Below are 13,323 nucleotides of genomic sequence, written 5' to 3'. Positions count from 1 at the left end.
AAAAAATAGTTGATTTATTTATTAAGTTTGGTTTAATTTGATTTTTTGTTTCAAGTTGGTCAACTTGGTCAGTTCTGACATTTGGAAGATGAAGTCACATTATGATCATCTGTAACAAGCAGAGGAGTAAATTAGAGTCCTAAAGTCGATGGACGCTCATTTCTCCAAGTACGCGTCATGAAAAAGGGGTGCATGCAAAAGAGAGGAGAAAGGTTATCTATTAGGACACACATTAAGCTGACTATTATCCTACACATTTAAAGTTAACGCGTTGGATTTGGATCCATTAAGTGTTATTCTGCTTCTGGAGGTTGGGGACGCACTGCAGGAAGGCGCAGACGTCTGCGTTTCCATTGGCTGTTTTCAGCGTCGCTCAGAGGAATGACGATTTTATTTATTTATTTATTTGCTGCTGTAGAAATCTGATGCTGAGAGGATGAACACGGAGCCCCCGATGGACTGTGGACGGCACTGACTCCCCCGTAATCGCTGTGATGCCTGCAGATCATCCACGTAAAGTCGGAGGGCTATTTGATCGTGTCGCGACTAAAAGAGCCTTTTTTTGGTCCTCGTCCCTTCACATGATGCTCCCTCTTCATCCCACATCATCGTTTTCATGGGAATGATGCTGTATGCTCCCCAGACCGAACTCCATCACCTCCTCACAGGCGACACAGCACATCTGCAGGTAAACGATGCTTCCTTTCGATAACAAACTGCTCCATTCTCATCATTTTTGCGCTGTCACACATCCTTGTCCTGATTGTTGCTGTACGGGTAAACGCTATTTGTGGCCCGTGTTGTGCAACACCGTTGAGAACGTGGCCCGTGAACTGGGTTATGATGTGTGCACTGGCTGCTGTGTAGGCTGGGAAACGTGTGGACAGCGATGGAATGGTGGTGCGCTCCGCAACGCCGCGACAAGAGAGACGCAGTTCGGTGCAGAGAGGAGCATTACTATTCCCCCTTTTTGCTCCCTCCCTCTCACCTCATACTCACGCGCAAACATTCTTCCGTGCGCGCAGACTCACGCACTCACCTATTCAATTTCCCCAATTCTCTCTGAGCAATTCGATTGCATGCAACGTGCGCCTGCTGCACGATTTTAGGTTATCTCTCTAAGTTGGCTCTTTTGCAGACTTTTGCAGGCATTTATCTGCCCTGTCGCTTTGGTTCCAACATGAAGCTCCAGCTCTAAGTAAAAACAAACGTACTTTTTTTTTCATTAGAATTATAACTTAAAGCCTTTTTCAGTTGCTGTAATTACAGACTTTAATCATATTTTGTGTGTTCATATTTCTCCCTGGGGGCAGCACCCTGCATCCTTAAGTGAGTAGCCATGGACGGCCTCCACATCCACATTATTTCTTCCCCTTGGAAAGACTGAGCTGTGTGGAGTGTACACTGCATTGGAGAACGCCCACATGGGCACATGAGCCAAGTCAACATGAAAGTGCTTTTGCACCACTGAACAAATGAAGCGTTTACAAATAAAATTGGACGATACAGTGAGAATCTACAAACAGTTTGATGCCAGTAACATTTCATTTTTTAACCCTTGTTTTCTCTTTTTTTCTGGACATGACAGAATGAGGTCTAAGTCTTCAGACGCTGTTGATTCCTATCTTTTACTCTGCTATGGTTCAAACAAAGCAATAACACATATGAGAATGACAATACAGGTTAGAAATAGGTGTTTGAAAATGCTAAAGGTCATGGGTACTCATCCTTCATTCAGCTCAACACTTCTGCTTTTGCACTGCAGCTCCAAGAAGAAGGGGTTACTTCTTAAAACAGGAAATAAAAGAAACTTAAAAGCTGACTAAAAGACAGCTTTAACCTGTTAAAAGCATTTAATATAAAACATGGCAAACCCACAAACTCATTTTTGTTATTTAAGTTATTTTTTTGAAAAGTACACTTTTCCAGTACAAAAATACAAAATACAGCTGCAACTGTTTGATAGGAAAATACATCTTTACACATTAAAATAAATGTAAATGCTCATATAAACCAAGTTATGGTGAACAAACATTATCTTTTCACATATTTGCTCCCAAACAAACGACTTTGATTACAAATGTGTCTCTTGGTTTAAAATTTTAAACATAATCTGATAACCGCCCAGATCAACAAACCAGAGTTATTTTCATCCTAAAAGCAGTGTTTAAGTCCTCCCTAAAATACAATGTGTCTGCACCAAATCTGCATGTAGACATTCAACTTTTAGCCATTTTTTTGACAAATAATGGCTAAAATTTAAGTGAAGAAAAAATATTTCTGAATAAGCAGTTTGAACACTTGTGAAACCTCCATACAGACCTCTAGTTTTATGAAAAGTATAGTGAGCAGAAGATTTTACTACCTGAATACAAAAACTAAAAAACTAAAAAACCAACAACTTTGGAAGAATTTGCAAAAAATAAAATGTGTGCAAATATTTACATTAGTTTTCCTTTGCAGCCTCCACTTTGGAATCTAAAGGTTGTCATTGAATTCTTTAGTTTTATTTTTTGCTGGAAGTCTGGGAGTCTATTACAATAGGAGTACAATGAAATGATAAAGTCATATTATTACCTGTGAAATTTCTTTATACTCTGGGTGTTGCCCTCACATTCCGGGATGTTGTTCCTCCTGTCAACAAAATACATTCAATACATTTTTTTTTTTTTTTACGTAAAGATAACAATACACGGGTCTACCTATAATTATTACTATTATTATTACAGTTGAAAGTGTGGATCGATCCTACCGTGACAGCCCTACTTCTTCATGCTATTTGATGTCAATACCTTCAAAGTTTGTCTATGATTAATTCTCTTATTACAGACTGCATTAGAATTTTGGGATCATGTAAAGGAACAGATGGAAGGCTGAAATCTATTGTTTTTTTTCTCTTTCAGGCATGCCTGTGTGGATATTTGGACAAAAGACCATCATAGTATCGTAGAAGTAAACTAAATTAAAAAATATTGATATATTAACAGTCAAACTCTTGACATATTAAGAAACCAGCAAAACAGATTTTAGTTTAGAGAAGCTTAGAAGCTTAAAGACTTGTGGAAGTGGAGTGAAGATGACAGCTGTGTCTGATCCTCCTGGAGACTGAGGTTCACTCTGTCCGCTGCTGCTCAGCTCAAAGATCTCCTCACTAAGATTCAAGCAGATCGCTTTACCTGCTAAACAAGAGACCTGCTCTCGGTGATGTGATGAATAAGTTTGAAGTCCTTGGCATTGTGGGAGAAGGTAAGTGTTTAACTGAATATGTCTTTAAAACATGACTTCTCATAAAAGTCTTAATATCCTCCTGACTAACACAGAAAATCTATTTTGTCCAGTGATTTTTTTTTAATCTACAATTCCCAAAGCCCCACCCCTTCACATTTGGTATCATTGAAAATGTCCTCAGTAGATACCAAAAGAAGTTCATTCTGTAGTGACCAGTGGTTGAGATATATTCAGGTTTAGAAATGTTCTCTACAGAAACATTTGCATTGCTGGTTGTCAGGAGGATATTAGTTCTTCTATTGAACTACTTGAATTATGGTAAATGTTCTTCCTGAAATATTTTTAATGGCTTTCTCAGACTGGATTCCTGTCACACCTGAAATTATATATCTGTTTGACAGATGAATATGTGCCAAAAGTTCAGTCCATGACTACATTTACTCTGATTTCAATAAAAGGCATTCAATCTTAAGTTCATAAGCTAGGTTGGTTTCTTTCTTTTTCAAATCACTATGATTTTTCTTGCTAATTTTTTAACATTAGAAATGTTTTCATCTGCTTACATTTTTAATCAAGCAAGACCCCGAGTCCAAGATTTGTTGAAAATCCGAATTTTACTTTAAATGTCCTTCAGCAGCTCAGAGGACTCGTTCCACCCACTTCCCACTTGGCAAGAAGAGTTGAGTTTGAATGGCTGTAACAAAAGTATTCTTGGAAAATCTGTGTTTGAAGAAAAACATGAAACAATTGGCATGTTTGGCTCAAAAAAATTGGTATATAAAGTTTTAGATTTGGAGATGTTTTTGATTAAATGTAACCCTACATATTACAAAATATGTAGGATTACATTACATAACATATAATATTAAATAGCCCAGTTAGACAAACTATAGAAAGCTGGTCCATCTTATGAGATCTTAAATTATAAATCTGTGCTTTTACTGAGTTTTTGTTTCATGCAGCCACAACCAAGAAATGTAAATGACACAGAACTGGTTAAAACGTTTTTAAATAGATCGCATAATAGTAGATCTATTGTCCCTGGGCAACTGAATTAACACTTTAAAGGTGGAGCTTCCCAACACCTGTGTGAAAACAACTTGTCACTTCTGTAAACTACATAATAATAGTGTAATTCCACATTCCTTAAAGATAAAAGATTTGTATCACTATGACCTTACTTTTTTTGCAGATTAGACAAACTGCTTGTATTAAACGAATCCCACCTTTTTTTCTGTGCATCAGATGTGTCCACTCTTATTCTATGACTGAATTGGGTGCTCTTGTGCACATCCACCAGTGCCGTAGTAATGTCTGACTGCTGTTACCGGGCAAACTACATAAAGCTGTTTGGTCAATAAATAGACATATCCATCTTCTTAGAAAAGTGATTTGGAAACACCTTCACGCAGCAGTGTGTCACAGATGGGTTTAAATGGATGAGGAGCACATATGCAATATGGGTAAAGGAGATCAAAAGGCCGATTTAAAACCCTTTGGCAGGATGCATCGATGGTCAGCTGAGACCTGCTGCAGAAATGTGCATGGTTAACAAACTTTTCTCGAAGATCCAAGGTCATGGCTGTTACCTTATTTGTCAAATGTAAAGGCAGAACAGTTCGTTGAGTGTGTGGGAGCACACATACACAGAACCTCCTCCTCACTTAAGAACTGGTGTTTCTTTGGTGGAGAACACATTCTGCCGCTTTTAATTTTTATTTTTTTTATTTTCTGAACCTCTTTTTAAGGTTAGAAGCCAAAAGATAATCACAGTGGCGAGACATAAGCCCCGTTACTGATCTTTTGTTCCTTTCTCTGTCTGTGTCCAGGAGCATATGGAGTGGTGCTTAAGTGCAGGCATAAGGTAAGGCTTTGGTGTCTTACTGACATCAATCAGACAATATACTTGTGCTTATTTTTTACTTCCAATGACTGGTGCAAAAGCTTTGAAGTGGTTTTCAATATTTTTGGTTTTATCCATCTTTCTGCAAACCAAAAAAAGTCTTTAAAAAATCAATATAGCTTTGATTTAAAAAAAATAAAAATACACGTGAGATTGTATTTTAGGCTCCTGACCTACCATAATGCATATCGACTGAATGTCTGAAAAGAAACATAAATCTATTAGTCAAGTGCAAAAACGTTTTTTTCCAATAAATACCCAAAGTTGTTTGCAAAAAAGCTGTTATATGAAATGAATTACAACATGGTATTAAAAAAAGGCACACTTTTGGGGGGCAAACACTACTCAGAAAAAGTTGGAGATGAAGTTACAGATGAGAAATTGATAAATAACATTATTAGGATTTTTTTTGCGTGAAGTTAAAGTACAGTATTTGTCAAAGTAATACTTTAATAAATGACTTAAGTCAGTTACCTGAGTGTGAAGCTATGTTTTGTTTCCTCCATGAAATGTCTTTGATTTATGTAAAGTTACATTTACTTTAAAGAAGTGCTCCTTGTATAAAGATGTGGAAATATAGTCTACTTGAAGTTCTGTGTAGAAATAGAACAGAAACACAAACAGAAACACAAGGGATGAAAAGAAAGAAACAAAAGCCTCATGCTTCTCTTAAAAGTGTTCTACATTCATTTGATAATGACACTGTCAGTAATGGAAGTGTCAGAAAGACTAGCTTTTGAGAAAAAACAAGGTTTTAGGAAAAACTAAAGTGCATACACAGTATGCAGATAAGCAAAACACTTGGGAGGAAAAGTGAGACTCAAGGAGAAAGCCTCCAAATTAGTTATGTTGATCATGAATCATCTGATCATACAAGATTTGGGTGAATGCCGCTCTCTGCCAACATCTAAAATTCCTGTATTGAGGTCTTCAGTTTTAACCAAAGCATTAAATCTGAGTAAGAGCTGCAGTGACATCACTGTGGATGAATCATTGATGCATTTTACTAAATCAGACTAAATTAAATTGTAGTAAGAAGCTTCTTGAGTGACAATCAGGAAGGAATCTAATTTAGAGCTGTCATAGTATGTTGGTTTGCAGTCTTTTCTGATAAGACAAATATTTTTTTATGGGGGTTTCCTGCTTTTCCTTATGTTTTAGTTTATTTTATATAGTTGTAAAGCATCAGTGTTTAGTTTAATATCTTGCTATATTTTGTTGAACACTGTCCTCCTGCAGTTTTGTGTGTTTTGGACTCCTTGCATCTAAATGGCCTTTTGAATTATTTTTTTCAAAAATTCAAATTAAAGTTTTGAAATCTAGGAACAGACAACTGAAGCTGTTTTAATTAATGCTGCTAAAAACAATGTGAATAATATTTGCTTTTCTACATTGTGTTGTATAGTGTTGTCATACGACAAACAAAAAAAAGAAACATTTTCATTGAAAAAGACATTTATAGAAATACGCATAAAATCTATAATCGTACATAGATAAATGAAAACTGTAGATGGAACAACCATCACAGCAGAGTCCATTAAAGGAAAGCAGACATAAGCACATTAGCAGGGTTATATAGCTATATGTCCTAGTCTACAGTGTTCACATTTATTGAAAGTTAAACTTAAAATAAATCAAATTGGTGTTATGTTTTTGATTTCACAATTATATAAATCGTTGTGCATTGGGCAATAAGACTAATGTTCCAGTGATAAACATGGCCTGTGTTCAATAAAAGTCATTCATTCGGCTCATAAAGGAATATTTTCTGCTAAATCTAGAAAATATTTTATTAACATCTAGCCACCATGAAAAGTCATTTACTTGCTCAAAGTCTGTGGTTTTGTTTGCTTGCCGGAAAACAAAGATTTCATCTTTTAAATCAAGTTTCCAATTTTTAAATGCCACTAGTTGGGTCTTCCAACTCTCCTCTTTCTCTCTTTCTCTTTTTTTTTCATCTATTTTACTAGCTTAGTAACATATGATCACTACTGGGCAGGAGTGCAACTACATCTGATCAGGAAAGCCCAGCAAAATTAAAACAATAATAAAACACAACCATCATAAAAATGAAGAATCCAAATCTTGCTTCTTTAAAATCCTCTTCCTGATTGTCGATTTTAAGTGAAGCTCTTTGTTTTGTATAATATGTTAAACTTAGGACCCCTTCATGTCGCCTGAATTAGAAATGTGTCATTTGTCTAAGTGCAGAGAAAGCAGATTCAAGGTCAGTGGACCATTTTTGTGTGTGAGGCGAGAAAACGTATTGTGATTGTAAAATTCAACTTGGCTGAATCAGAATTCTACCCCTACGGCTTCTCTCTACCCCTACATGCAGCCCTCCAAACAAAGAAAAATAGTGTCTTTCCTTTCAAAAAACAATTTCAAACACCCCTATCCTTTCAAATGCCCTTACAATTGGAGGGAAAGGGAGAAGCCGGAGGGGTAGGGGAAGAATTCGGATTCAGCTATTTAGTAATTATTGTCGGGTTTAAGAGTGAGGTAGTTAAAAAAACTGGATATGCTATTGAGACAGAATCTGACAATTATTAATCCAGTTTTGGTTCAGTGTTTTAAAAGCTGCGAGGAGATGTATCATGAATTTTGAGATCAGTATTGAAAATGTAGGAAGAGTTTTAACTAACAGAAAATGCAAAGCTCAATTAATGAGAATGTTTTTAACCTGTTAAAAGTCTTTTTGCAAAGATCTCTGTTTTTCCACAAAATGTACCCTTCACTCGTCACCTAAAAAGGTACATTAACCATAAAACTTATAACAAATCTGTACTAAAGATCAAATAAAGACTTATTAATTTATTTGACTATAAAATTATTATTATTATTTTGCTGGCAAACTGGACTCTCTTTCCCACTCTGAAGTTGCTGCTGAAATGTTTGGGATTTTCTCTGCCGTTAATCTTTTTCTGCTGAAGAATTTCTTTGTTTAACTTGCAAGTAAAAAATTAATGCTATAGCTGGATGTGTGATCTTGACAAATTACCCACAAGGCAACGTGTCTGTTTACAATTAGGTCAGTAAAAGTCACAGAAATTTATAAGCGGTTGATGTTATTTGGACGTATTTACTTGCAACCAGCACAAAAAGTGATAGAAATTCATGTTGGCCACATGTAATAAGTGCTGCAAAGATGCGCATTGATGCATTGCCCACACGTATTTTAAGTGCGTCCAAGGTTGCATTTTATTGTAGCCCGCACGTTTTTGAAATTACATTTAAAGTTAAAATCCCATTATCTGTCCCGCACCTGGGTGTGTGAAATGCGTTCTCCGCATTTGATCCATCCCCTAAAGGAGCGGTGAGCAGCAGAAACAGCCACCCTCAGGAAGTATTTAGTTGTTTAACCCTGACCGTAACTGTGATCCTAACGTTAACTCTTCCTCTAGGTCTGTGTGGCCAAGAAAAAAGCTCAGGGCTGACCACACGTATTTAAAAAATAACATGCAAATAGACACTTTCTTAACAAAAAACTCTGTACTTTTCATAACGAAGAAATGAAGAAATCTCACCCATCAATTAAATAAACGTCTTCTTCTAAAATCTGCAGAGACAAAAGTTTTTTTTTACATTTATGAATAAAACGTATGGATCTACGTCTTGATGGGAGGGCACTGTAAAGGTCAGCTTCTTTCTAAGAGTTTCTGATGGATTATAGAGAATATCCTGGTGAGCAGGGTTTGGTTGACTGTCATTTACTCGTGTTCGTGCTTAGATGTTGTTTCTCCCTGATGAATAAAATGGCGTTCTCACTGGCTGTGCTTCAGTCCACAGTGAATGGTAGGACATGGCACCTGTCCTTCAGGCTAGATAATGATGGGTTATCAGCACTAAAGTGGGAAACAGTAGACAAAACCTGAGAATTATCAGCAATTTTGTAAATTTGACAGGAACATTACACATTTAGAAAATGTAGAGGTGGGAAAATCTGCTGAGAAAGAGGAGGCCCTTCATCTGCAGTTCCTGCCAGTGTTGTGCAAGTTACTTCCACTTACTTGTTGTTACAAAGTAATCTCTTCCTTTATGTTATTGAAATTCTGACTCCTTTTTCCATGACTCCACTTCTACTTTCAATGTAGAAGTAGGACAGCCGATTACATGATAGATGTATTTCAAGAGGAATGGCGATATGATGTAAAATGTCTGATAATAAAATTGCATATTTTTAGTAAAGGGAAAGAAAACAATTGGATGAGCTCTAGCCAGGTGGGTCCATACTAATGAAAATATAGGCCATCTACTTAAAAATAGAACTAGACCAAGCAGAGAGCATCCTGAGTGTTTTAGAAAAACAAAAAGTGCCACATGAAAAATGCAGGTCAAAATTATCCACCCAGTTCACCAGACAGACAGAAAATAGCTGTTGGAAAAAAAGGACTAAGCACACCTGTTAGAAAGATCCATCTATCCAATAATTCATCCATCCATCTTTAGACTGAATCTAGCAACTCTAGGGGGCTATTAGAAACACCAAAATTAAAATGAAATGTTGGGGTTTTTGAAGACTAACAGGAAATTTTGCTCGTTAATTTAAAAGTAGAGTAAATATTAAAAAGCTTAAAGCAACAGACAACAAGCAGAATAAAATTCTATTTTTTTTTTTTTTTTATACACTGTATTTTATCCCACGAAGGGAAATTCTTTCTCCGCATTTGACCCATCCCCTTGGGGAGCAGTGAGCTGCAGCCGAAACCGCGCTCGGGAGGCAGTAGCCTTAAGGGTCTTGCCTAAGGACCCTCACTGGGTGATGTTAAATGCTCGCCATTGATATGGTAATTGCCCCCAGTACCATTGCTCATTCCCCTCCGGGAATCGAACCCTGGTTTCCTGCATGGTAGCTTCCCACCTTACCAACCGAGCTACCCAGCTGCTATTTGACCTATTTCATTAAAATGTAATAATTTACATGTTTTGTTGCTGCTTTAAACATCTGCATTTTGGTTGATAAGTCAGTTCCTGAAAAATGAATAAATCATAAATTAAATTTCATTTGAAAGGCTTTACATAACTTAGCTAAAAGTAATATGTTACTGTTAAACATCGCATTTGTCACATTGGTTCCTGGACAGATTTGTTGTGGTCATTCTTAATAAAAAAGGTTGAATTAAAAAACTGAAATAAGGAGAAAGAAATGAGCAGAACATGAATGATACAGTGTTGTTGGAAGGAATTACCTAAATCTGAAATGTCCAATCGTAAATAGAGTTTGATAGATAAATAGATAAATATTTCAATATTCCAAACATGCTGATAAAAAACAGAACTATTCAGAACGAGACATAAAACCATGGAGAAGCCAGTAGTTAATCTGGCTAATAAGAATCCCCCTTTAGTAACTGGCTGTGGAAAATGTTATAAAGTTAATATATTTGACCACTGTGGTGACCTGTGTCTGGCCATACAAAAACAAAAACAAAATTTTTTGCCTTTCAGCCCAAAGTTGGAATTTTCAAAGCTTGTCTTAAAAACATGACCTTAGTTGAACTTTTGTCTTGTCTGGCATGGACAGCAACTGCAATTCATGCAATTGCATGAATTTTTGGGAGTAGTAAATGAAGTTTGCTGAGTGACGGTTTACTCTGTCTTCACCTGTTCAGCAGTTGCTATTGCTATATTAACAAATATTTTTTTTCTGTTCAAACAGGATGTTCTTTGCATTCAGCTTAAATAGAAGTCAGTTTGAGCTGCATCTGCAGTGCGCTGTCACTGAATTGTGTATATTTTGCTATAATGTGCTTGATGTGTGCTGCAAGTAGCAGGGTGCTGTGGGGATTTTACATTCCGGATTGGAGTTTTTTATAATGTTCTGTTGATAAAGATAGTATTTATCAACGGACGACCCTGACGAAGGCGGAAGGCATTCCGTCGAAACATGTCGGTTGGTTTTACACAAAACAAACCCAGTGTCTGATAAAAAATAATTTAAGTGCTTAATAGAACTTATAGACACAATGAACTTCATTGAATCATTACGATAGTATTTATCGTTATTGTCTCTTGTTCTTGCTGAAATCAAAAACATGTTTTTTAAGAAAACAGTCTTGTACATTTTAACCATTCTGCACAGTTTGGTGTTTTGTCATCCAAATTAGCAAGAATCTTTTTCCAGGATAAACATCATTAAAGATATGTAAGGATTTTTTTACATTTTAAATTCATTTGTACTTCATTCAAATTATGCTTAGGCAAGAAAAACTCAAGATTAAATATTTGGGTTTCTCAATTTGATTGGCTGCATTTCATTAGGTTTTTTGTAGCTGCAGCCACCCTAGTAAAAATCTCCATTCATTTTTTAGAGCAGCTCTTCTGTTTTTGTGCATTACCAAAATACACTAAGCAATAACAAAATTTGCACATTTTAATTTTTGGTCTGGTACATACGGTGGCCGAGAGGTGCAAGACAGGCTTACATTTAAGATACAGCAACAGCAAATCCCAGTACAAATGAACAAATCACAAAACACAACAGCAAAAACTGAAAAACAACAGCAAAACATGAAACACAACAGCAAATACTGAAAAACAACAGCAAATCATGAAACACAACAGCAAATGGAAAAGTTTGCAAGCAGTATATATTTTTTTGCAAATTATAGTTTTTACCTTTGCCTTATATCTCCATTTCTAACAATTTTTTAATGGACTAATTTTGGGCCAGAGGTGCTGCTTTAAAACCTGCAGGATGCGGTTTACCTCAGTGAAGTGGGAGAACAATATTGATTTACACCATGGGAGGATTTGAATGGCTCCTCTGTGATCTGTGTTAGTTTGGAGGGCTTCGTGGGTAAACTCTTCAGCCTGTAAAGTCAGACCTTCTGCACTGCAGGACAGAAGGATGATTATTTTACTACAGAAACTGTAAAAATAATAAATTCTGTTTTAACACCTGAGGAAACAGTTTAATGGGAGACAGTAAAATTGATTTGTCTCGGAAGTATTCCCTTGCCAGATTAGTTTGAGGTTGAATGTTTTGTGGTTGTGATATCTGTAAGATTTAGGCCAAAATATTGTATCACATACTGTATAAGAATTTCAATTGACCCCAGAAGATGTTTATCCATCTCAATTCAACTGCAGGCTCTGTTCTGAAGCAACTACTTCTTAAAAAATAGCTTAAACTAATTTAAATTTTACCTCTTAACAAAGAATAAAGGCCACTGCTATAGGATGGTTCTTCTGGTAGCTTCCAGGTGAACTAGTAGTTGATGATGTTTACAGTATGGACTTGGTATATGAGGACAACACATGTAAAACAATTCCACAAAGTTCATATTCATGCACATCTATTCTGATCCATTATTTTAACCTGCGGGAATCAAACTCTTGACTTCATCCACTATTTACTGTAATAGTGTTTTTATTCAATTTTGACAAGAACATGCAGTTGGGTAGATCCAGGTTCTAGAAAACAAAGAGTGACAGCAGGAGTCTTGAAAAAGCCAATTGTGCCGGTTTTCTCAAAGAGGCGAAGGACTGGATAGCATCAGGAAAACTGTCTCCAAGGAAAGTCTGAATTTTATTGGAAGTTAAAGATTTATTGGCTATTTGCACACCAGCAAGGCGGACAGTGAAGGATTCGACATTGAGTGGAAGTCAGGCTGGGTTTCATATGCAGGGAAATGATGAAGACAGGTATGCCAGCAGCTGATAACCAACATTATGCACACACCCACTCATGCAAACACATACACAAGTATGGAAAAGGAGAAGGAAAGACAGAAAAGGTGGGAACGGCCAGGAAAAAACTAGCAAAGGGTGACAGATTTGATTCCCTTAGACTTACAGTTTTTCTCAGTCGCTTTTGTACAATTCTCAGATCAGAATTGAAGTTTGCAAATACGTGTGTGCATTTCTCAAAACAATTTGTACAAACAGCAAAACACTATGGATTTCTTGCAAAAGCCTGTAACTTGCTCAAAATCTTTAGTTCATCTCTCAAAACTAAGTCTTTATGTCATTGAACGTGTCAGTGCCATCAGAATGTCAAGTCCTTGTGTCATTGTCTACGAACAAGACAGTCAAATTACTTAGTCATGTTGTCAATATAACTGTGTACTTTAGAGGGAGGTTCTGATGTAAACTATGGGTAAAGTTTTGATGACAATTATTGTAAAATGTAAGTTACACCTTTTTTGTTTGATTGCAAGAGACTGGACAAGATTCACATTTACACTTTT

General features: G+C 36.4%; 1 protein-coding gene across 4 annotated transcripts in view; it reads left to right on the top strand.

The window, feature by feature from the left end:
• The first annotated feature begins 398 nt into the window (after window positions 1-398).
• Window positions 399-13,323, top strand: part of LOC101174816 (cyclin-dependent kinase-like 5) — a 44,369-nt gene continuing 31,444 nt past the window's right edge. For 3 of the 4 annotated variants that reach the window (XM_011488731.3, XM_020712718.2, XM_011488726.3), the window contains exons 1-3: window positions 399-688; window positions 2,904-3,246; window positions 5,058-5,092. In XM_011488731.3, coding sequence (XP_011487033.1) covers window positions 3,210-3,246; window positions 5,058-5,092 — 72 coding nt within the window. In that variant the 5' untranslated portion in view covers window positions 399-688; window positions 2,904-3,209. The remainder of the gene's footprint in view (window positions 689-2,903; window positions 3,247-5,057; window positions 5,093-13,323) is intronic. The other variant, XM_011488722.3, reaches the window with a different exon arrangement.

This window comes from Oryzias latipes, chromosome 3, assembly GCF_002234675.1.
Source record: "Oryzias latipes chromosome 3, ASM223467v1".
NCBI classification, from domain to species: Eukaryota; Metazoa; Chordata; class Actinopteri; order Beloniformes; family Adrianichthyidae; genus Oryzias; species Oryzias latipes.
Note: the sequence above shows the minus strand (reverse complement) of the source record. Positions and strands in the feature narration are given on the sequence as shown.